The 26,009-nt window shown below is 43.0% G+C and overlaps 1 protein-coding gene across 8 annotated transcripts in view; it reads right to left on the bottom strand.

Annotated features, from left to right (window-relative positions):
• DLC1 (DLC1 Rho GTPase activating protein) overlaps positions 1-26,009 on the bottom strand; it is a 322,808-nt gene that overhangs the window by 6,581 nt on the left and 290,218 nt on the right. For 5 of the 8 annotated variants that reach the window (XM_087814133.1, XM_087814135.1, XM_016209041.2 and 2 more), the window contains 9 exons: positions 21,588-21,659; positions 16,651-16,732; positions 10,662-10,725; positions 7,198-8,663; positions 6,591-6,767; positions 3,826-3,985; positions 3,510-3,708; positions 1,717-1,930; positions 158-272 (listed from right to left, as the gene is read on the bottom strand). In XM_087814133.1, coding sequence (XP_087670259.1) covers positions 158-272; positions 1,717-1,930; positions 3,510-3,708; positions 3,826-3,985; positions 6,591-6,767; positions 7,198-8,663; positions 10,662-10,725; positions 16,651-16,732; positions 21,588-21,659 — 2,549 coding nt within the window. The remainder of the gene's footprint in view (positions 1-157; positions 273-1,716; positions 1,931-3,509; positions 3,709-3,825; positions 3,986-6,590; positions 6,768-7,197; positions 8,664-10,661; positions 10,726-16,650; positions 16,733-21,587; positions 21,660-26,009) is intronic. The other 3 variants (XM_087814132.1, XM_087814134.1, XM_016209042.2) reach the window with 1 other exon arrangement.

Here is a 26,009-nt window from a genome sequence, read left to right as displayed (position 1 = left end):
ATACATTATAATATATGTAGTAAGACACTCGGGTTATGTATATAATGTCCAGCTGGGGAAAATACCTCTTGGTAGGAGGTGAACAAGTGCTGCACTGAAGATTTCATCTCTACTCACATTACCCTTAACAAACAGCAAAATCCCCCCACCTCCGTACCTGGAAAAGCTTCTTGCATTCAGCAATCATGTGGGCCAGCCCTTGAGTGGCAGCGAGGTTTTCGTTCAAATCTTTCTGATCTGGTTTGCCTAAACTCTGTTTCCTTTGCATTACCCTGCACAGAAGAAATAGGAGGGGAAAGACTCGAATATTTGCGTATTTTAAAATCAATGTGTTAGTCAAAAGAATCCAAAGGAGAGAAATAAACCACCCCACTGGAGCCTCTCTGTAATTCAGGGGTTAAAGTGTGCTTTACTTTAGTCACTAGCGTTTTTCAATTTTATCAACACACAAAAAACATGAAAGAGACTGTTTTCAATGAAATCTAGGCTGTTTAAAGCCATTATAGTAAATAGGTTCCTATTTAAATAGGGCAGCTTGTAAGGTCTATGTAAGTGTGGTGGGAAGGGAGAAAGGCAGCTTAAGAGAGGGGCGTGGGTGGGAGGCATTGGACACCGAGGTAGATAGTGTCACTATTCTTCCCAGTTTAAATAAACAGGACCCCTCCCAAAGGTGAGGGGAAAATCCATTGTTTCCTAAAGGTCTTGCCTTTATCTTATCTGATCTCTCTCTAGGCTCATCTCTGTCCTTGGTCCCATTAAAGCTGGAAGCCTAGTCAACAGCCAGAACTAGTTAAAGGATGCTGAAGCACTGTGTGGCTTCAACTAGCACAGCGAGGCCCCATGCTTCTAGCTGAGAAACATTTGCCAAGTTCCTCCCGAGCTGAGGGAACAGGATCAGCTGGATGGGTCTGGCACGTAGGGCCAGTCCAGTTTGTGACTGTTTTCTACACACATCTTCACAAGAAATATTCACAGAAGTCAGATGCTCCAACCGCTCTGCCATTTCTTCTTTTCAGACACGGGCCAGCTACTTACTTAACTGACCTTCCCTGCAACCCCAGGTTCCTCTTAAGTGAAACAGATACCAACATTATCTTCACCTCCTATGATTGTTATGAGGATTAAATGAGAATTTAATGAATGTCAAGGGTGCAGTCCCGTGACTGGGACAGAGCAAGTGCTGAGCAAACACCAGCCTTTGTTATTTTCCAGATTCTCCGACTTCTTCTACAGCCACTCCCACCTTGCCTACATCTAAGGAGAAACTCTGCAAATCACTGGCTTGACCAGTTCCTAACTGAGAGGCTCAACCCTTTTCTTAGTTCCTTCAGATCCGGCTACTTCCCTTCAATTGCCTGGCACAGGCCAGGAGCTGTGCTCTGCTGGCCACGCAGAAGCCAAGGCAGCAGGGCTCTCACCCCCGACGCAGTTGTTCAGGCCAGTAAGTCTGTGCGACTCTCTGATGGCAGAATATGACGACAGTGTCACAGAGGGCACTGGGTAGCACTGGAGTGAATATCTGTCCCCTATAACTAGACTGCTGGGAAGTCACACCTCCTGGGCTAGGAAGAAAGGAAGGAGGAGGGCAGGAGAGGTTCATGGGCTGTGAAGGATGAAGGTCCACCGCCTTTGGGCCTGACCTGGGTACGAATCCCGCGGACACGGGGACAACCCCAGGAGAGGGAGGCGCATGCCCGTGCGCACCTCTGACTGTACCTTGGGGAAGAATTCTCTCTCTTCAGGGTGTTGAGGTGGAAGAGGGAGGGCGCCAAGCACACGGCCAGGTTGGTGGGAGTCATCTGGTTCTCCTTCACAGCTGCCGTGACGTCACTCAAGAAATAAAGGAGCGTCTGTAGAACCTCCCGGTTCTCGTCGGGCAGGAGCATAATGGCCGCCTTGATGGCCTGGAGGCGCTGGTCCTTGGGCACATCTGCACAACACCAGCATTTTCCCCGTCAGCCCAGTGATTTTCCATGTACATCGCAAGGAAACGTCCCAAAGCAAACACATCAGCATCAAAGACCTCAGCCCAGGCCTGAACAAGCACTTGCAGAAAGTGTACTCGAGGTTAATATGGAAGAAATTAGGGTTGCACCGGCGTCACTACCCTCAAGTATTTCCTGCCGGTGGAGGAGGTAAAATATTTTAAACACCCACAATGCCAATATACTCCTAAGTCCACCTTCGGATTCAACTCCAGACGAGGCCTGCTTGTTTAGTTTACAGAACACTTTTTCTTTGCTAAGTACTTTTTAGAAATTCCTAATTTACCATTCTCAATTACTGAAAATATTATACATGTACACTTTTGTTCCATGTCAATGAAATATCTAAGATGTTTAAGAGGGTTAAGAACTGAGATGTCTCTGTCTTTCCTACAAAAATGTTCAGTTCAGTATCTCTGGGGACTTTCATAATTTTAACTGATCTGCTCATTCCTGAAATGGGAAAAGGAAGCTGCTCCAATTTTCAGTCGATTTAAACCACAGGCGTATCTGACTAGTGATTTCTCTAAGTTTTAGAAAGCCTACTGAGAGGCTATTATAAAAATACAAGCTTGAGAACTAGACCCATAAAGTAAGACACATGTAGAAAATGCTGGACCCAACCTTCAGGTCTCCTTTTCCAGGGAAATCTTTCTTTTAAAAAGGCATGTGGTGGAAAAATCAAGTCACTCAAATGCAGCGCCATAGGACAAACCGATTAAACAGCTCCATGGTTACAGTACATAACAAATACCTTGGTGGGGAAAATGTGACCTGTGTTTTCATAAAATATGAAAGGATGAAACAAATAATGAAATAATCCAGACCAGCTCCATTTCTCATAAAACAAAGTCCAATGCGCCAGCTAAAGACGATGTGAGCACTAAGAGAAGCTGCTTTCAAGTTACATTGCTGTAACACTACACGGAGCCAAGAAAAACACACGGCTGTAAAAGCTATAATTCTGATCTTGATCATTAATTTAGATAACTGTTTGCTTTAAGCTTTACTTAAAAGTGAGAGGGGCATGGGTATTGTTTTCCCAAGTATTTCTGGCAGAAGCTGAGAAGAATAACAGAAAAAGATTATTTATTCATTGAACATCAAGATAAAGCATACAGACACCTGTGAAATTTTAAACACAACAGGTCCTGCTGGAGAGATGTGAAGCAACTGAAATTTCCACAGACAAGGTGGAGAGACAGATTTTGGTACTTGCCCTTTTAAAAGCTTCTTGGATAATGTTGTTCTAGAAACCAATGAAAGAATGAGCTCCGGGATCAGAATGTAAAAATGTACAATTGCTTCAGTAATTAGAGAATGATGACAAGGGGAATTTGTTTTTGCAATCCACAGGTATATAGAAACCTGTTCCACAAACAAAGGGGCAAGGAAGAAACTGATGACGTGTTTCCAAGAGGCCAACAGGTGGGTCCAAAAAGAGTGACATCAAAGGAAGCTAGAGGTTTCAGTTGGTCGCACTTCTTCCCACCTCCAACAGGGTTAAGGTCAAAGAACACTTACATTGGTAGATCTGTAGGAAGGTTTCGGAGAGTTTGTTTGTCATTAGTGGCTCAGGAAGATCTCGAAAATACTGCTTCAACATGTCTGCCACGTCATAAGCAGACTGCCCTTCATAGCTGACACAATCTACAGCACTTTCATTCATCTGGCGCAGGGCCTGAATCCGGGATTTCACACCCGACTTTCTGAAGAGCCCGACCTGTTGGGAAAAAACAGTGTGTCAAGATGAAAGCAACATCTTCACTACAGAACTAGAAAAAGCAGCACGCACCCGAGTTCCCCAGATTAAGTGGGATCTGCAGGCAGCAGCTCTCACCTGATCCAAACAGTGGTTGCGGAGATAGCGCATGGCCTGCTGAATGCTCTGGGGCAGGGGCTGTCCTGTGCGCTGCACGTTGACGGTCAGGGGGACCCCGAACACATTCCGGTCCTTGTAGTCTGGAACCTTGATTCTTTTCATGAACTTGGGCACGGCCCTATTTAAGGAAATTGGTGGGGAGATGAGATGTTTACTAGCCTGTCTCCTCTTGTCCATCTCCGCAGGTAAACCCTGTGGGCCCTAGATCTGCGCTATTAAGGAGGCTATTTAAATTTAAATGAAATGGAATTAGAAAATCAGCTCCTCAGTTGCACTAGCCACATTTCAAGCACTCACTAGCCATTTGTGGCCAGTAGCTACCATACTGGACTGTGCAAATTTAGAACATTTCCTCCATTCCAGATAGTTCCATTGGACAGATCTTCTAAGAGTTGGGGCTGGCAGGCCAGTCATAGTTACTCAGTTGGGGATTCTCCTTCCACTGTTAACTCTGAGAATTGGGTCTATATGCTTTAATTTTTATTTTCTTAACTGATTTTTTTTTAGAGAGGGAGAGAGAAACATTGATTTGCTGTTCCACTTTTTATGCACTCATTGGTTGATTCCGTATGTGCCCGCACCAGGGATGGAACCGCAACCTTGGTGTATTGGGAGGATGCTCTCACCAACGGAGCTGCCTGGCCAGGGCCGGGTCTCTATTCTCAAGGGAACTGACAGGCTTCCTTACAAAACAGAGGCACAGGAAGAACAGAAGCAGAAAACAGCCTGCAGAACCCTAATCAGGTGCCACACAACAGTCTGAAAAACAAGTTCCCCTTTGTCCTGAAATCAGACAAGAATCATTTCTAAGTTCTTGACAAGAACCAGAGTGTTTAGGGTTAAAAGAACAGGTAAGGCTGGATGACAAAACAGCCAATACAAGATGTTGGTCAAACACAGGCACCACCAAATCCAGAGCTCAACAGCAGGGGCCACCACGCTAATGACCCGAAGTCGGAAAAACTCTCCAGCCACGAGCCCGGAGCATGGAACATCTTCAGGTGGCTAAAGGAAGGCGCAAAAGAACCCGGAGGGTTGTGCAGCCCAGCCCCTGCTCCCCGGAGTCCTGAAGCCAGGCCCAGCCCCCGGGTATGTGCAACAGCAGGAACCAGTGTCAGGCATTTAATGCTGTCGAGCTCTACAGGCGGCCTCAGTGAATGAGACAAGAAAGGGCCAGGACTAACAGGAAAAGAATTTTGTGTCGAATTTCTCCCCGCTCCGTGGATCCCACAATGCGAGGCTTTTACATTCGGTTTTGACTCACTGGAAAAACTGACCAGGACTCAACAAGCATTATGGACTTTCAGATTCTTGAGGGTTTGGTGGGAAGGGGGTGGACAACTCAGAAACGAGAATGTAAAATATGCAGTTTTAAATAGCCAGCAGGGAAATGTGACTCCGCAGAGGAACATGGCAGGAGGCAGACCGCCCTGACTTCTGGGTGCTTACCAAGAGCCGCGACATGGTGCTGTTTATAGTCGCAAGAAAGGTAAAACTGAAACGCAGGGCCAAATCTGCATTTCCATACAGCTAAGTATACGGTAGCCCGGCTCTAAGTGTGCATAATACTCGCTTTGTCGGGGAGCGAGGCCCGGCGGCGGAATGTGCAAAGAACACATTACGACCTCCGCCGAGAATCTGAAGCATGTGGGGATAAACCGGTCAATACTTATTTCTGTCATTCAGAACAAACAACTTCTGTATTTAGCCAGGCTCACATAATAACAGCCTTTGAACAGGAGGTGCTTTGATGCCGAAGTTGAACTCACTACGAGTCCTGAGGAGCGGGGGAGCCCGGTCACCCTGCTCCACGGACTCTCAGGCGCTCCGGCTTGCTCCACAGCACTACCAGCGAAATGCTCCGCTTTTAGCAAAGGCAGGACTTGTGCAACTGGACAACAAACACACAGACGGGTAGAAAGACGTAAGGCTACCCAGCTGACACTGTGGAATGCTGGGATGTCAACCTCGGGACATTCTTCTGTTTTGCACTGATTGTAAAAAAGGTAAGATACGCGCATATTAGGTCACATCCATGACCCATCCAGCCCAACAGTTACACACACCAAGGGCCGTGTTTTCCTAAGTAATAATGGACAGTTCATCTGATAAATTTTATCCTCACATGTATTTTACTCTGTATAATATCTTGGAGTAGTGAATTCCTTAGATATACTAACTGTGTAAGAGTCTTTGTTGGAGAAAACATAACCTAAAGTCTTTAGCACAGGTAGATTTTTGAGTCATCCTATAAACAGTCACATCAAAAATGTTTTCTAAAAACATACAATAGGGTTATAATGCCAAGTACATCAAGCATTTTAAACTGGGTCTCAAAACATCTTATCATCTAAACAACATTTTTCCTTCCTTCTTTCCAAAATATGATCTGCTACTGTGCATATATTTACCTGTGGTTGGCTACTCCTACCTCTGGAGGAGGCACCTGCACAATTTGATGGAAGAGAGATGCGTTCTCACCCCATCAACTGGCAATTTGTCACTGAGAGAGCTGAAAAGTTAACTAACCAACCCTGCAGGTAATTCCCTAAACCTCAGGCAGCATCAACTGTGGCCACAACAAGGCAGAGTGTCACTGCTTCCGGAGGGTCGGCTAAGGGTATTAAAAGGATAGAACTGTTATACACTCAGTGCTGGGACAGCCTCAGGAGCTGACCGAAAACATCTTCAATTACAGTTCACAGAGCAGTTTAAACGCTTACCAGCTGAAACCATGTTTATTAGAAGGCGTGTATTTCTCCAGCAGGGCGGTTAGCTTCAGGAGCGAGTACTTCTGTAGCAAGTTCATCTGGGCCACAGATTGGCAGTTAATCTGCAGTGACACAGAGTTTAAGCTCGGCCGATGAGAGCTCTGGAAACTGTGCCACCTCAGCCTGTGCCTGCGAGGGAAGAGCGGGGAAGTCAGGGAGTTCAAGGCAGTTTCACAGGTAGACACAGATCAGCAGGGGGCTGCTCACCGGCATCATCTCTCAGGAACTGAGATGACTCAACTTCAAAAATAACAGAAAATCTATCACCTTAACCATTTTTAAGTGTACGGTTCAGGGGCGTTAAGTACATTCACACTGTCACACAACCATCACCACCATCCATCCACACTTATTTAATCTTCCCCAACTAAAAGTCCACATCCATTAAATAAAGTCCATTCTTTCAGGATGTTAGGATTTCCTGGTCCGCCTCTTTCTTAGGCATTTCCATGGGCTGTGAATGCCAGACTTAAATGATCCTATTTCCCTACACAACAAGCAGAAGCGGTCCCTTTCTGACTGCCCCTCCCCAGGCGGGAGAGGGAACAAGAGCTCTCACCTGTTGGACCTTGTCAAGGAGGCCCCGACCCCAGAATCCCTCCTCTCTGGGATGTCCGAGGGCTCTTCGGGCTCATTCAGCGAGTTGCCTGTGCTGTCCAGGTCGCTGGGTGTGGCTCGGTCGTGGTCCACATCCAGGTGTATCTGCTTGGGAGAGGACGGGCACGGGGAGACCGAGTCCAGGGCCGAGTCCGAGTCTCCCTCATCTGAGAACTTCTCCGACCACTGGTTGACGATCCTCTGCATGCCATTCACGTGGTAGAGGATGTCGTCGAGCTCAGGGAAGATGTCCTCATTCTCCAGGTCGGCCAGGTCACCCGAGCTGGAATAGAGAATGGAGCCCGGCACGTTGTCGTAGATACTCAGGCGGCTGCTCATGGAACTGGAGGAATTGCGTCTCTTGAGCTCCTTGGGGCTGCCGCTGCTGTTCTCCCTCCTCAGGCTGATGTGGCCGGGGCCGTGGAAACTTCCAGTCCTCCAGTTCACAGAGCTGCTATTCCCCGAGGGAGAGAAACTGCCATTGGAGAGGGCCTTGGGGAAGGTGCCAGGCTTGTGATCCTCTGGGATGTAGAACACCGTGTCCTCCGGGTAGGTCTCGCGGTTCCTGAAGTTCTGCTCCACGACGTTGTTGAATGCCGACTGACTGAAGGGGTCAAAGCCCTCCAGGTACATGCCCACCCGCTTGTTGCAGGCGCTGAGGCTCCGGGTCCTGGTGACAGGGCTGGGCGTGCTGACGGCGCTGCTGGTCTCCGACTGGCTGCTGCTGCTGCTGGTCTGCGTGGAGTTGGAAACGCTCCTCTTTCGTACCATGGGGACGTTGATGTGGTTGCCGTTGAGGGCGGCGATCTCCACGCAGTTCAGCTGCTTCAGCTTCTCCTCGTCCATGCCCTCCTGCAGGACGGGCCCGCTGATGATCAGCCCCAGCTTGGAGGGCGCCTTGTGCTTGCCGTGCTGGGAGCCCTTGAGCTTCAGGCTCTCCATGCGCTTCAGCAGGCTGCGCGTCTTGGACTTGGCGTTCTTCTCGTGGCCCTTCATGCTGAAGCTGAAGCTGGACAGTTCCTTGGGAGAGGGCAGGCTGCAGAAAGAGTCGTCGTTGCCTACAAAGTTGCCGGAGGACGAGCAGACGCTAAGGACCGAGTTAGTCCGGGGTGTGGCAGTGGCAGTGTCCCCGCCGCCGCCGTGGGGCACATGGGCGGGGAGGCTGCTGGTGCTGCTGAGGCTGCGGACAGAAGCCATGTCCTGGCGCTCGCTGAAGTCCGTCAGCATGCTTTCGTGGCTCGGGGCGCTCTTCAGGTGGGGATCCTCTGGGGACCCAGGGACTGGGTCCTGCTTTGGAGAAAAGACATCAAACTCTTCAAGCCGGGACCACCTCTTGCTGTCCCTCTGGAAAGTCCACTTGCCACTTATTGCACAAGGCTCGTCCTCGTCGGAATCCTCACTCTGAAAAGACAAGAAAGCCACTGGTCCCTGGACAGGCAAAGAGCAGGGAGCAGGACATGTGCTGAGGTCCAGGGGCCCAGGAGACTGCTTGTAATACACCATCATGGTCGATCCTCCCTTATACTTTTATTTTATTATTAAAAATAATAACAACAACTATGTGTGTAAAGAATGTAAGAGGAAAAAGCTTGTCCAAGTGTTTGAAGTGAAATAAGTTATTTTATGGAAACTCCGGGGTCTACGGGGTTTTTTAACTGCTCGAAACCTCTGAGATCTGTCGAAATTCCAGGCATGCAAAATATTTCGAACTGGAGTCAGTGGCGGGTAGGACTCCCTCTGCTCTGCCTCCAATTTTGCTGTCTGTTGATAGTGTGTGTTTATATCCCCTTTTGCAATTGAAAAGGTACTTCTCAAACACTAAGAGTGGTAACTAAAGTCTCTAGCCACCCTAAACATTCACAAGCTCTCCTAACAGATTAACAGAGACACCAGGCAAGAGAAGCCACCGCATCTCTTCCTTCACTCGCTTACCTGTTCTTTTCCATTCCCTCCCCCACCAGACACGGGTCTAGAGCTAATGCCACAAGTGTCCTGTGAAGTTTCAACCTCAGATCCGCTCCGGGCAATTTAACAAGGCTTCACAAATACCCAATCCTGACAATACGAAACATTCACAAAGGCTAAGTAACATCTCTGCTGATTACGCTTGATTTATGGGGACTCGGGGCTACGCTGTAACACAAGCTATTGCATCTGAGCCTTTCAGGAGAAATGTCAAAAGGCATGCATGATTCAGCATGATGCATACCTTCCCCCTCAGTGTGGGAAACACCATATGACCCAAGTTGCAAAGACAATGAGTCAAGAGCATTAAACGCTGACTTGTAGCCTCTTCTCCACAGCTCAGTGGGTGTTGAGGTTCCAGTTCATTTGTTTGAAAGGTTTAACTTCCCCAAGAAGGCAACTTGTTGCAGGCCAAGGCTCCAGCATAATTAAAATGTGTGCTCTGAACAGTCAGAAAGTATGTTCTTGGACCAAACGTATTCCTGTTTACTCTAATTTGTGACACTCACTCCCAGTACTACACCCACTTCTAAGATCTCATAAAAGGCACTCACATTTCATACCTAGAAGAAAATACCATCTGACTGAGTTATGTGTCACCATTTGACTAGAATGTGTGGGATTTCCTGCCCTCCCTTCTCTCCCAGTTCCTTTCCTCCCTCCAAAATCATCATTCTTCACTATCCCACAATCCAGCCTTCACTCAAATCTCTGCAGCTCTGAAACATACGTACTATTACATGTGGGAACTAGCTGTACTTTCTATAGGGAGCAATCAACGCAAAGTCTACCACAATGCCTCCAGCCCCACCCCTTTAATATGGAGGGGCGTTAAGTTAACGAGGCAAAACAGATGATTTGTTCAGATCAAAATCAAGAGGAAAACTCATAGATACAGAGACAAGACTGGTGCTTGCCAGAGGTGGGGGGCTGGGAGAAACAGGTGAAGGGGGTAAAAAGATACCAACTTCTAGTTATAAATAAATAAGTCCTGCAGATATAATGTACAGCATTATGACTACAGTTAATAATACCGTATTGCATATTTGAAAGTTGCTAAGAGAGTAGATCTTAAAGTTTTCATCACAAGAAAAAAATTTTAACTATGTGTAGTGATAGATGTTAACTAGACTTACTGTGGGAATCATTTTGCAATACATACAAATATCCAATTATTATACCGTGCACCTAAAACTAATATAGTGTTATACGTCAATTATACTGCAATTAAAAAATACATCAGGAAGAACAAAATTTATTGGCTGGCTGCAGCTATTGGGCTCACCTGCGTAAGGCTACACAGTCTTTGGCACATTTGACTGATTTAGAACATTAAAAATGTCAATGTTTTGGAGAACAAAGAAGTAAGAGTTTGAAAACAAAAACCTATTACAAAACACCTAACTGTGTTTCTGGTTTGCCCCCTTTCCTCCCATCCTATTGTACATTTTATATACTCACCCTCTTCCGATGAGGACTGATTTCCAGTTTCATCACCGCACATTTGTTTAAAGTGTTTAGACGCCTATAGAGCAAAGAAATAACATTAGTAAAAATAGGACACCACTGATGGGTGGATAAATATTTCTTTCCCAAACAGTTGACATCTTTAGTGAGTTTCTTTGAATCCATCAATATCTATAACTTAGAAGAGTATTAGAAACGTCTTTAAAGTAAGTCGTTTAAAAATTCCTCTATATTTCTTAACTTTTTTCATTTAAATTTAATTCTACTATTATATAGTACAGTGGCACACTGCTATGTAAGGTACTGTCAGGTGCCTCTTACATCTTCATGGAACAAATAACTCTCAATGATCCCTAGTCTGAGTCATGAGGTAGCTCCACACAGTAAGTGCCAGTGATGTCTCCTATCAAAGAAACAGTCACAGTGACAAGGAACCAAGCAGTTGTTGGTTGGTAAAATAAACACTCTGTTCCATCTCAAGTCAAAATTCACTTACAAAAATAAAGCAATTTCACTTATCTCCAACCACTAATAACCTTAGGCAGCCTGTTTAAAAATTCATTGTTAAAAAAAAATTCATTGAGTTCTTATACAGAAAGAAAATTTGAGCCCTCTGAGACACCCCATTCTTTTTACAACTTATTTCAGTATAGAATAATGTCTGGTCTAGTTACAGCCAACGGTGCAAATGATTATTAACAAATTTGCACACTGAAGCTTCAAGGATCAAAATCTTACAGAGTTCAAAAATAAGCATTTAGGTCAGATTTTTCTTTGGAACCAGAGTAATATTTTAACTCGGAATATTTTTTTTGCCCCTGTCAAACAGTAATGTTAATTTAAACTTAGGGATATAACTTAGTTTCACTGAAAACTAAATATTAAAGTAAAAAACACACCCCACTGGTAAATAATGAAATAGCTGTAGAAAGAAACCCCTTTACAAAGCAGGAATAAATGATACACAAGTGTGAAGGATAGCCCATCAGGCCCCAATTCCTTCTAACATTTGCCAGCTGATCACCACTTCAGTCTTCCTCAAATGAGCCTTTAAGGTGTCTGCAGATTTGCAGCATCAACCTTCTAGTTTTGTGCTACAATTGCAATTCTTCCATCTTCACAGGATAAGAGCATTTAACTCACACAAATTCAAACTGACCATGAGACAGCATCAAGGCTTCACGTTTCTAATCCTGCTCTTGCAACTTGTCTAACAATTCTGACACACAGGATAGATAGCATTTTTGCCTGCTGATAAGACAGCCTTTGATTTCACAGGTTATGTGGTAGCCTTTTTAGAATAAACAAAGATGACCCAGAGCACCTACGTTCAGGAAAATCCTCTGTTGACTGGAAGGGAAAGAAAAGGAGGAACTACAAAAAAGTCCAGACTTTCAAACGAGTGGGTATAAGGTCCCTCTCTAAAAGGCTTCATTATTTAAAGCACTTATACCCAGCATGTTTTAGTTCTGAAATGTTTTCAAGACTTAAAGAATCCGGAATGGTTACAGTTAGTCTTAGGTCTGGGTTTCATTAATCACACCTGTAACCAAATACCCACTTGACTTCATTTGGGCTTTAATGGTTGAGTGGTGTTTATAACCAAGTTTACTAGGCATGGAGGCCTATGGGGGTGTCAGAGGGGCTTACTTCACAAACTCTAGATTTGAGTCAAACAAAAAAGACCCAGGAGGCCAGTTTTATAAAGGTCAACATCATCTTTTTCTGTTGGTAGTGCCGAACTAATGGCCTTTCAGTTCTGAAGCCCAGAAGTTATTCCCTGGGACTTGTGTGGGATTCATTTGTCCCTTAGGACCTCCAAAGAATGCCCACAGGCGGGACCTTGCCTATTTAGTTCCAGCTCGACCGGTCGGGGGCTTGCTCTGGGCTGGGTACTATGCCTATACCTCATATGTGGTTCTCACCTTGGTCCTCACAGCAACCCTAAGGTGTAGATAGTACTATTAAACTTCAGTTTATAGAAGAGGAAACGGGGATGTAGGGCACGAATCTTGTCCAAGGCCGCAGGACTAAAATATGGTGGCTCTGGCACTCAAAAAACGGTATCTTCTCCATTCCTTTCTAAAATAAATATTAACCGTGATAATATACGGGAGCAGCCAATATCTGAAGTGTGATTCCTCAAACGAGTGGGAAAACAATGGTATTACACCATCTGTCCAGAAGCCAGTCGTTCCCACCCCCAGGGCCCTCACAGGGCTCAGCAGCACAGGAACAAGTCAGTCTTATCTGCTGGGCAACTTGTACCCTGCTCGGAAGGGGGAGGGAGCTCAGGGGCGGGCCATCAAAGGTTCAAGAGCTGTGCTGCAGGGACTTCAGGAACCCTGATAAAAGCCTGGCAGGCAGGCTCCTGGGCCTCTTACTCAAAAAGAAAACAGGGAAAGTACAAGAGATGAGTGAGGAAAGAAAAAGGAACAATTTTCCAAGACCTGACAAATAAAAATTCTTAACCAGAACTTCTTGGAATTAGTGCAATTACTTGGAATTAGTGCAATTACTTGGAAAAATTACTTGTTACCCTCTGGATAGATCAGAAATAGTAACAAAGTTAAAACCTACTATATGACAGGCTTCTTTACATAGTTTTTAGGCAGTTCGAGGGCTGTTTTTTTAAATCTTAACCCAAGGATATTTTTTCCATTGCTTTTCAGAGAGAGTGGAAGGGGGAGGAGGGGAAAAGGGGGAGGAGAGAGAGAGAGAGAGAGAAACACTGATGTGAAAAAGACACATCAATTGGTTGCCTCCCACACTCACCTCGAAACAGGGCCAGGGATTGATCAAGCCTGCAACCGAGGTAATTAATGTGCCCTTGACTGGCATCAAACCCGAGACCCTTCAGTTCGCTGACCGACTCTTTAACCGCTGAGCAAACCAGCTAGGGCTCAAGGGCTGTTTTACAACAAAGTGCAGGCCGAAGATGATAGTATGGATATCTATTTATCCCTATACGATGATCACCTTATTTATGTTAAGTCTTTGGGGTATTTACAGGAGGAGTCAGTTTTAACTCCAAAAGAAAATAGCAGTATGGAATATTTTCCAGAAACTATGGAGAGACAAAGACCATTTCACAAGCAGTAGGTATTCTGACAGCAGGTCACAGTTGGCATTACGGTCTGCATGTGCTTCAAGACAAGGGAGTCACTCTGCCAGTGTTAATACTGAATGTGACTCCCATAATCTTGGGTTTCTCATCAGGGCTGGATTAGACAGCAGAGCTAACAGGACTGGGACAAATGCCAATCTCTCCAAGGAAACAAATACACAAACCCCTTACCAGTGAGTGTAAGAATGTCGGTTAGCACTCCAAATCCGAAAACCAGAGTAGTTCCATAATGATCACTTTTTGTCGTTACCAAACTTTATATTTAAGAGAGAATCATCATTCTCAAGAAAACTTTGGTCTACAAGCCTCCTGCCCTAAGTAGACTATGTTAAGAGATCAGCTGCTACCAGATTTTTGACCAAAGGAGCTAGAAGATCTGCAAAAGTTTTAAGTGTACAAATGTTTATAATAAATCTTTAAACAGAACACTAGTGTGTGAGCTCTTGTAACATTTCTGTGTGTGTGTTGGGGGGTGGTGGAAGGAAAGGAAAATCATGTAAGAATTACTTTAAGTAAATTTTAAAATGTTTTATTTAGAGTAAAAATATTTGAAATATTTAATGTTTTATTAGAGCAAAACTTCAACTGAGTTTCTGTAATGATATTAACATCTGTATTTACAATCAACTACTCAAAGTATTTCAACAAGGCAAAATTTCAGACCACACTATAGACAGACTCACAGTGTGCTTGGGCCCTGAAATTCATGGGCTGAGAAGTGTATGGAAGAGGCTAGTAGCAGGTAAGATGAATGTAACACAATCAGTAAAGCAGGTGTCTCCAACTACTCTGCCAACAGCTCCGAACCTGTCGCGCATTTCAGAAGAAGATGCATGAACTACCCTGGAGATGGCTCCCACCTTTTTTTTCTGGAATATTTTTTTAGGCTTCTCAAAGGAGAGTTATTTTTCACTAAGTCTATTTATGTGAACATGTGAACGATAGCCCTGGGGTTTTCCATTATAGACAAGCTGACGAGTGTCATTGTGAATTCTGAAACCGCAAGCTCAAGCCTTTGCCCACATGCTCCGACCTGGGCATCAGAGTTAAAGCACTTTGACAGTCAGCGTGGCTTTCCCTTCTCACGTGTAACCTGTGAGATGTTATTCTGTGCACAAGAGGAAACCAAACCCAGGCAGAATACTGCAGAGTCCAAACAAAACCAAGCGCCGATTGTTTTCAGGCTTCTCACAAAATATCCAGGAGTACAGACTTTTCCTTTTAAAAGGAGGAAGCCTCTTGAACAGCGAGGAGGCCTGTGGAAATCACAAAGCACAGAGGACGCCTTTCCCCCCAGAGCAGGGAAACAAAACTTCAAATTGATATTTAAAAAAAAAATAAAATTCACAAATCTTATCATGACTCTTTGGGGTGGCAATGCTGCAGTGATATTTTTATGGCCCAGGAATTCCTGCCTGCTGTTCAGGGGGCCACTAAGTGGCATAAAAGGTGTGAAACGGGTGATGTGACCCAATGTGCAAATATTTCCCAGGATACATCATCGCAGGAGTGGCCTCACTTCTATGTGTTATCACCAATGATGAACTGAAAATAAATTAATTCTGCCGCACAGCTAAGCATGAAAACATGCTGGGAATGTCTGCGGCAGTTTCCATTCCAGAGGCTGCCGGCCCTCCCTCCTCACCTGCCCGCCCTTTATGCCAGAGCGCAGCTGATCCTACACCTGGGTTTCTCTCACACGTGCACAAACCCTGGGCATTTCCAAGCAGTCATTTGATTGGGTTTGAAAAGTGAGTGTCTCTGTGGCTAACAGGGCATTTTTTCTCTCTTAAACCATGAGAACTAGTCTCTTGCATCCTACCTACCTTTCCTTAAAACCACTGCTTCAAAAACATTGTATTGCACAAGAAAGGCAAGAAATAGTCCTTTCACATATACCACTGTTTTCTTTCCCGATAAAGTGGAAATAAATACTGGATATTATTCTATCTTAGTAACGTTTTTCCAAGTTAAATACTAAAAGTAGAAAAAAATTATTTTAACCTTACAATCAAATCTAGATGTGAATTTTGTCTATGTGTGATTTTTTTCCTATAAGCCAGATTTTGTGGCTTATAGGTTTTCAGAAAAATTACGAAGGATGAATTACTTCAGATGAATGAAATGTCATGACGTTTGGAAGGGTCACCAGTGGCCATCATTGTCTGCTGTGTGTATTATTATTTTCGTTTCGATAAAACCAGGGCTGAAGATCCATCAGCACAATGAACAAGGATGTCTGAGTTTTAGTCACACTTCCCATCAGTGCTCACACAGCCTATCCGCTGTATGTTAAAGGCTGGGTGGAGTTATTTTACAGCCTTATTTAATCCTATTGTTACTATTTTGTACCTGCAAAAGCGGAACCGGAACCGGTTCAGAGAAGCTTTCCTGGAATTCAAGCAACGGTCCTCCTGACGCTAGAATGTCATAACGCCCCAGCCCCCACTTATTCCTCTGAACGTGTTATTTCCACCTAATACAACAGCAGCTCTGACTCTGTTAGGGCACCTGGTTGGGGCAGTGCAGTCAATTACAATGCCTTTTTAAAAATCCTGTTCCAAGTTTCTGAACCACCTGAAGTTAGAGCATCCACATTTATTAAATATGGATCGGTACTATTTAAGTACCTCCTAGGGCAGTGCTATTTCAATGGCAATACTAAATAATTTTATTTAGTTTAATTAAAAGGCCTATGATTTATAATGAAGTAAATCACTATACCCATTTACTAATCAAAGACCTGACATAATTAGTTAGAATAAAAGCAAACAAAAACCACCTTGGTGATAAGCACATTGTTCTTAAAAAGAAAAAGAAAAAGGAAAGAAAAATGCCCAAAGCATTTCCATTTACCTGCATAGAGCCTCAATGGCATCTCTGTCCAAAAAATCATGCTCTCGCTTGACCAAGGAAATATCAATAGGGAAGAGGAGATCTGCAAAGACAAATACATAGAAAAATAAAAACAAATGTATTTATTGAGCACTCTAGGTTCTTGCCAAACTAGCCCAGCTTAGCAAGGGGGGGGAGAACTACTTCAAAGTACTTTTGAATGCCTACTGTATGCAGAACAAACACTTCATTCCCGATCAGGTGCTATAGGAGAGTAAAGCAGCTTAAGACAATTCTGAATCAGTGCCCTACAGGAGCTTAGGATCTAAAGTGGTTTGGAGACTAAGGTATCTCTTCTGGTCAAAGTTAAGTGGTTCAAAACACCCTTCCCACCTTTAAACAAATCAGCAGGCAATAGAGCCATGCCATAAATTATAATTTAAGCTAGAATGAATACCAGAAGGATGCTCCCCCTTTTAATGTGGCTGGGTTGTTTTTTCCCCATAGTGTCTCTGCTCACAGTTGACCAGGGAAGAGATCATGGAAAATCGGGCCAAAGAAAGATGCAGAGAACACTGGCAAGTGATGGTAAACCAAATCCAACCATTTGTAGGACATCAAAGCTGAAGAGAATTCAGGATATGCTATTTTTAAACACATCAGCACTTCCACATGGCTTTTTAGGAGTTTATATAAATCTTCCTAAAAGAGGAGGCCAGTTATAAAGCTGCTACAGAACACAGGACCCCAAATCCCTTCATCTCTGGAAGAGTTCAATACTTCTAGAACACCGAGGAGTTCTTATCAGAACTGAGGAGCAGGAAGGAAGAAAGCCAACTCAGTGGAAGAATTCATTTTTCTATCCTTTGTTCAACCCCCACCCCCTAAAACAAAGAAAACACAATCCAAGAAGAGTAGGGAGAAGACCAGTAGCCCCACTAGAAATTCACAACAGCTGTGGAACTGCCATGAGATAAAAGCAGGTTACTCTCCTTCAGAGGCCCAGCTTTAGGGGAAATAATGGGCCTTCCCATGCATTAAAGAATGCTTCATGAGTAATTTATTTGCTTGAGATGACACTTAAGAACACCTTCCCCCTCCACATTTTTTTTTTTAAACAATGTTGAAAACTATCATGAGTGTTACAGTCAATTCTTTTTCTCTGAAGGCTGGAGTGAGATTACTCATGCTGTTCCCTGAATGATAACACAGGAAAACCAATGAAATAGCTATAGCCCAAAGATTTATGAAGAAATGTATGAAATTTAGTATTGTAGGATTGTATCTCATCATTAGAGACCCGGTCTCTTAGACAAATGATTAATGGTACCAACGTAAACTTAGTAAACACAAGCAAGCTGTTTAAAGGTTGTGCCACTGCATTCACTATGAACAGACACCAGAAACTCTAAGTATTAAATAACAGAACTGCTATTAAAGAATGTATTTTGAATACCTCTAGAGTACAGCATCAGATCTATAAATGTAAATTAAAAAGCTCACACGCTGTTACATGTATATGAGACGGCAACTATGTTATTTTAGCAATTCCCAACTTAGTTTACCCAGGGCTATACTTTAGATTACTTTCCTGATCCAAATTAACTTTAAAATTTTGTTAAAAAAATAAAATAAAATTCTAGGGTCAGCAAGGACTAAAAGCAAGAGAGGAGTGAAATAATTAAATCAATAATTTTCTCTTATTTGCCTAAACTCTTTCCTGAAAGGACTGGCTTTTAAAAGGTGATGATTTACTGGTGAATAGAAGAAGTTCCCAGAGACCTTCAGGTTAGATTTAAACTTCCAGCTTGGGTTTAAAGGCAGGAAGTAAAAACTGCCAAGGACCAAAATAGAGCTGAACAGGAAGACGAGGAATGTGTGGGCTGGTGTGTGCAGTGTGTGTGCTATGCGCCTTGCACACAGCGGCAGGAAGAAGGGGAGAAATGACAGCCCAGAACAGTATACCTAAAAAGTAGGCTTCTGTTTCAAAAAGACCTGTAAACACAAAGGGACCCCGAAATGTAACCTGTGAAAATGCAGTCTGCTTATTAGGATTTGGGAGGGTGTTAAGACAGAGACTGGCACTGGGTCTTAGCAAACATACACATCACAAGAAAGTGCTGCTTGGCAGCAAATCAACACCAAGAATGGACATAATTGGAGGAAATTTAATTTCTAGATAGGAGAACAAAAGGGACAAAGGACAGCCCTGTGGCTGCCACTGCAAATGCAATTATCTCCCCCATCCCCAGCAGACTGAGTTGAAAACCCAATAGAAGGCTGCCCCGCCCCAAAGCCCTACTGAAGGACTGAGATACTCTCCATGTTAATAGGTCAAACATCCTCTCCAAAGGAAAGATAAGCCGCTCCATCAGAATAAACACGCAGGCTAACCAAGAGTCTTAAAAAAGAAAAAAGGTGATTGGGAGATATTCACTGAAATGGAGGAGCAGTAAAAGGTTTTCCACAGTCTAACAATAAAATAATTCCAAATCCATCTTCATGGGAAAATTAAGCATTCAATCTGGGCTACAACAAGGAAGAGCAGGTACTGTAAGTTAGGTAATGAATGAATGCAGCTGAGTGAGCTGGGGAAAGGAAATAATCTCTACGGTCTCCGCTCAGTTTGCTCCTGGGAAGCACCCCCCCCAACTCCACACCCTCTTCCAGGTGACCTGCTGACCGTGTCTAGCACCTCCAAGCTTGCACACTATGCTCTGTCCATTCTTGGCCTGGGCTGGTGTAATCCCTCTCAGGGGTTAGAGAGGCTGGTAGTGACCCCTAGCTCCAACTGAGAGCCCACTGCCACTGTTACAGGAGGCAGTCTGCTTGTGGTATTACCCTAGAAGGAGAGAACTAAGACGTTTTAAAATCACTCTTTATTGTGAGAAGGTAAGTTAAGCATCCCCGGTGAAAAAAACTTTTAAGTGACATCATTTCAACTGGATCTTTTAGAGATTTTGTCACGTGGTGGCTAACTGTCTCACAGCACCTCCTTCCTTCATTGATGGAAAAGATGTCTTTTTAAATGTAAATCAACCAAAATTAGGTTTGCTTTTTGAGATTTTTCAATAGTCGTTCAATTGGAAGAAGCCCTGGAAGTAATTTAATTTACTCTCAATTTCAGAACCACTTCACTATTCACCCAACCTTCACTTGAAAATTACTTGTAAAATGGAGATCACTAGTTCACAACTATAATTTCTAAAAAATGATTTAATATAGAGAATAATAAAAACTCTCATTTAAACGAACAGCCTATTCATCTCTCTGTGCAGAGCATGAGAACATTCCACCCATACAGGGCAGCCAGAGGCTGAGAAAGATCGAGACTCGGGGTGCTCCTCATCCTTCCTCATCACCCCATTGATCCCCAGGGCGCTGATGAGAAAATGAAGTAGTAAAACTTCAGCGCGGGTCCTAATTATTTTTTAAGAAGGTCCATTTTTCTTAATTAAAAAATTGAGTGCCATAGAAGAAATAATATTCATCAAATGACAATCTAAAAAAGTGAAAAGCCTAATTATAAACTGCAACACATGACCAACAAAGGCTTAGCATTTAAAATGAAGAGCTCTTACACATCATCAAGAAAAGCAATCAACTCAGGAGAAAAATGGGAAACAGATTTTACAGAAGAGCGAACACATCTGGCCAGATGACAGGAAGAAACGTGCATTGTATCATTAATGTTTAGGGAAATGGAAGTCAAACTCTGTAGGATATTTTATACCCATTTGATTGGCAAAACTTAAAGTCTGACACTATCAAGTGTTGAGAATAAGTGGTAGGAGTGAAAATCAGTACATTTTTTAAAAACTTGCATTATAAAATCAAATATACATATTCTCTATTACCCAGTAATCCTACTTCTAGGTATACATGCGGGATAAGTTACTTACTACACATGTACCACAAGAGTACAAGAATGCACAGGAATGTTCAAAATAGCACAGTTTATAAAAGCAAAACAGAGAAACCAAAATGCCCACCAGAGAGAGTACATGAATAAAATGTGCTATAGTCACACGATGGAATATTATACAATAGTGAAAGCAGTACAGGGACAGGGACACACAGTCCAGTGAGCACAGAATGGAAGAATCTTAACATAAGAAGTGAAAATATTAAATCCTACAAGATTACATAGAGCATAATACCCTTTTTATAAAAGAAAAACAAGCTTATAAAAATATATTTTAGGAAAATGCACTAAAACTACATAAAAGCAAAAAAGAAAAAAAAGATAAACAGAAGTTTCAGGGTGATTGACTTTGAATAGGGGAGTGGCAGAGGGACCAAATGGGAGAGCATGTGGGCGTTATTACCAAGATCCTAGCTTTTGTGTTTTTAAGAAATTTTTATTATGAATTTACTGATTTCAGAGAGAGGAAGGGAAAGGGAAAGAGAGAGAGAGAGATAGAAACATCAGTAATGAGAGAGAGTCATTGATTGGCTGCCTCCTACACACCCCTTACTGGGGATTGAGCCCAAAACCCGGGCATGTGCCCTGACTGGAAATCGAACCGTGATCTCCTGGTTCATGGGTTGACGCTCAACAGCTGAGCCATGCCCATTGGGCCTAGCTTTTGTTTTGAGTGGTGGAGGTCTTAGGTGCTTGCTAAATTGTTTGTTTAAAAATTTTTTTAAAAAATATATCTTTATTGATTACAGAGAGAGGAAAGGAGTGGGAGAGAGAGAGAGATAGAAGCATCAATGATGAGAGTCATTGATCAGGCCCGCAACCAGGCATGTGCCCTGACCGGGAATCGAACCCCCATCGCCTGGATCCTAGGTTGACGCTCAACCGCTGAGCCACGCCTGGCTGGGCCTAAATTGTTCTTTTTATGAAGGAAATAGTTAAGTAAATAAGAAAATGTCTGAAAATAAGTCACAGAGCAATAACAATTATGAACCAAGGACATTATAATATTTTAAAAATGGTGTTCCTGGCTCACCTTCATAAAGCTGTGCGTACTGGGGGAAACCTGTTGCCCGTAGCCAATCACAAGCTTCTTTGGCTTCAATTTCTGCAACAGAACAGAAGAAAGATAAAAAGGTTAGTCACGTGTACCTCAGCTTGCTTCCTTGCTTCCTCCTCCTTAATAAACCTGATTTTGTTATATAAGCAAAACATGGATGTCTGTTGATGACAAGTAAGCAAAAAAATATATATATATTCTTAATTTAAATGGTTTAAAGTTTTGTGCATCTTTCCAGACTTTTAAAAATGCATATAATTATCCATACTTCCTTAAAAAACGAATGGGGTCCCAGCACTAAGTTACTCTACGCTGCTTCTATGTTCTGGTTATAAATGATTATGACAATAGGGCCTAATGAGAAAGTTGAGGGATTAAATAATGAATTTTCAGTCTGGATGGCCTCACTTGGTTTCCTTTTCAGATCGACAGAAGGCCACCAAAGACATCTGACACCCTGGATAGCCTGGCCCAAGGACCAGACCTTCTGCCACCTGGTGGGATGACACTGAAGCCCCCATTGAAGGCACCCTGACACTGCCTTTAAACGCAGCCTGCGGGAGCTTGAGGCCCAGGCTGCCAATGAATCCCACATCCTGGGAGGCTGAACTGCCTAAGAGAGCTCCTATTTCCCAGTGATTAACATCTTGTAGATAATATTGATAAACAGAAAGGCCAAGAGCAACTGACGTAGAATGTTCAAACTCATTCAAGCACAGACAGTCAAATTCTGTTAAAACTGACTCACAGAGGTCAGGGCACATTCATGAGTTTCTGTTTGCACAAAGAACATTGTTGTGTTTTTTTTGTTTTGAGAGAGAGAGAAGGGAGAAGAGAAAGAGAAACACTGATGTGAAAGCGCAACATGGACCGGCTGCCTCCAGCAAGCCTACGGGGGATGCGGCCCACAGCCAGGGCATGTGCCCTTGACCAGGAGCCACCTCCGGGTGGAGGGACAAAGGCCAACCCACTGAACCAACCCGGCCAGGGCAGGAGAGCCTTCTTCCCACCTTCCTCAGGCTATGAGACGACGTAGGTGTCTAAGGCTATTCGCTCATTTATAAACGTCTCAACATTGCTCAATTTATTCCAAATTCAAACCTTCATTTAGTATCTCTCCTCTGAGCCAGATGGGAGGCCATCTTGGGGACGTATGTATCTTACTTTTGTTTAGTAACTTTGTGGTTTCAAAGCAGGCTTTTGGGCCTATTTCAAGAGTTCCTTGGCCTTTAAATAAAGGTAATTATGAACACTTAAATTCATTAAAGCAGGTAGGAATATCCTTCTTTAACAGGCCAAAGAGAAAAAACAACCTGCTGTCTTTCGATGTGTTAGTTAATACCCAAACTACAAACAACTATGGTACCAGGCTGGAAAAAAATGACACGGCCAAGTTTACTTCCATGAATCTTTTCAGGGTCTTATAAAAGCAGCGGCATGAGACGCTAGACTCAGGGCTGAATTGGGGGTGAGGGATAGTGACATAGCATGTAAGAAACTCCATGTTTGCACTGAAGGAAAGAATGAATAGAATCGTCCAGTGTGAATGATCTGCGCTTAACGTTTTTTCATGTACTTATATCCATACCTTGTTTCACAAAGAAATTAAGAAAGCTTTAAATGGAATCGTGAAATAAACATTTTCTAGAAAACTATACTGCTGGGAAAATAGGTAACGGCTGGACATTTTATTTTCAAGAATAAGGAACTATGTCTCCTCTGTCCCCACGGCCTCCTGCTCAAGATGGACATGGAAAGGAAAAAGACTGAATGTTTTTGTTTTTTTAAATATTTTAAGGAACTCACACTTCTAACCATTTAGAGGTTATTTCTGTTGAATACATTTTTAGACATTGAACAATAGATTGTTAGAAAGTAAATATTCTTGCTTTCTTAATATTTTACTTAACAAGTGGTCAGTAACTAGAAGTTCTCAGTGTGCACGTTTTTTGGCTATGTTCGCACATGGCACCAGGTCACGGCACCAGGTCACAGCACACTCCCAAAAGCCTTAATTAGACACGGTGCGCCAGCCAATACTGCCCCTTGTTTAGAGCACGTTGCCAATGTCCTTATTAAAATGGCTTTATGCCAAGAGGCACGAGAGATATAGAGTATTATTTTTTAAAAATATCTTGACTTTATTTATATAATGCTTCACAAATTACAAAGTGTTGTCACATATATTACTCACTTAAGGACCTGTGTGATTTCGGGAACTCATAAATGTCTATTGCTGTCCCGTCACTCTCTTATTCATTTTCCACCACTAAGAAAATGAAATGCTCCCAGATGACCAAAAACTGATCTAAAAGACTGTGTCCAAATCGTCACTCTTCTTAGGGCCACTTGGTTAGAAAAAATGATGTGAACAGGTGAAGGTCTGCCTCTCCAGCAGTAACTGAATTAAAGGCTTATAATGAAAAAAGCAGCTTTCAACAACTGCCGATCCAGTCATTTTATCACTCCTTTTCCTCACCCTAAGATAGATGAGAATGTGTCTTTCTTTCAGATATGAAGCCATGGGAAATAGATAAGCCTGAATCTATTTTATATTGAAAAATGTCCATTCATGAAAACTTAGGCTGCATAACAAATGAGAGCTTTCCCTGCTGTTACTGCAGAGATCAAAATCAGAAAATGGTAAAAATTGTAAAAAGTTGTCAGTGATTTTTAAAATAAATGTACTAGTTATTGACTTCATTCCCACCCCTTTCCAATTAGTACCAAGAGAAAATGGTAGCAATCCAATATAAGTACAGTACTGAGTTTTAAAAATAAAATTTTCATTTTACTTAATAAGTAATGAACTAATGTGCACATGCAAGTCAGGTTGTAATACCCTTTCCAGTTTCACCTCCCTGATCCAGGCCATTACTTTTACTCTTGTCTCCTAACCAAAACCCCAAGATTCCCATTCTCTCCTCTCCAAGAATCCACCCAACTCTGGCTCATCAAATTTCCTGTTACAGTTTTGATCTTGTCTCTCCCTCACAAACTTCCTGGAACTCTATTGCTTAGAAAATCAAGTCTAAACACCTCTGCGTGGCTGTCAATGCTCTTCATATGGCATCCAACCTCATATTTCAGCTCCCTCTACATCCCAGCCAAAGTAAACTTGATGCTCATCTTCCCACACATCTCTGTGACTACTATGGCCTGAAATGCTTTCCCATCCTCTCAATGTCAAATTTCATTCATCCTTCAAGGCCTGGCCCAAATCCTGCCTTCTCAAGGCAGTCTTTCCAGATGCGTCCCCACAATTTTATCAACAGCTAACTTTTACTGAGTGCTTATTTTGTATGAGGCCCTATCTAAGCATTTAATGAATATTAATTCATACTCCTTATATTGATTCTAAAATGTGGATTACTGGTATCATCTCCAAAACATACAGATGAGGAAATAAGCTGAGAAATAACCACTTTTTCTTAAAAATGAGCTTTCTTTCCATTCAAATGCCATAGTGGAATAGAGAACTAAGACTTACAGAAATGAACAGGATAGGTTCTATCCTTAAAAATATATATAACAATAAACAACATTCAAAATATTAAAGAAAACCATGTACGTTTCATTATTTCAGTCACATGAACTACCCCATGCCTGCATTTTGGAGACCTCTATCCAGCAATCAGGGTATGGCTTTTCCTTCAGTGTATGTGAGTGGTGCTGTGAAAACTATAATTTTTTTAAAAGAAATTATTTAATTTTTTAAATATATTTTTATTGATTTCAGAGGGAGGAAGGGAGAAGGAGAGAGAGACAGAAACACCAATGATGAGAGAGTCAGTCACTGATCGGCTGCCTCCTGCAGGCCCCCTGCTGGGGATCGAACCCACAACCCAGGCACATGTGCCCTGACTGGGAATCAAACCATGATCTTTTGGATCACAGGTCGAATCTCAACCACTGAGCCACCGCAGCTGGGCTAAAGAAATTATTTTTTAAAATTGCTTTTAGATAGAGAGGAAGGGTGAGGAATAGAGAGAGAGAAAAACACTCATGAGAGAGAAATTTCTATCAGCTGCCTCCTGCACACCCCCTACTGGGGATTAAGCCCGCAACCCAGGTATGTGTCCTGACTGGAAATCACCAGTAACCTCCTGGTTCATGGGCCAAGGCTCAACCATTAAGCCACACCAGCCAGGCTATAAGGATAATTTTTAAAAAACATTCCCCACCAGGCAAAAATGCCATCAGAAGCTAAAAACACAATGGGAATACAATGTCACCTTTATATCCGTGTTTTCCCTAAGCAAACAACAGACAAATGTGGTAAGGAGGAAACAGGAAATTTTTATTGGAACCAGCTTTAGTGGTCAGCTGTAATTAGATGAATGAGGTCCAGGAGACCCTTCTGTGTATGACTGGAAACCACTTGGCCATATTTGCACA

Source organism: Miniopterus natalensis, chromosome 2, assembly GCF_054644295.1.
Source record: "Miniopterus natalensis isolate mMinNat1 chromosome 2, mMinNat1.hap1, whole genome shotgun sequence".
Classification (NCBI taxonomy): Eukaryota; Metazoa; Chordata; class Mammalia; order Chiroptera; family Miniopteridae; genus Miniopterus; species Miniopterus natalensis.
This window is presented reverse-complemented; position numbering and strand designations above follow the sequence as displayed.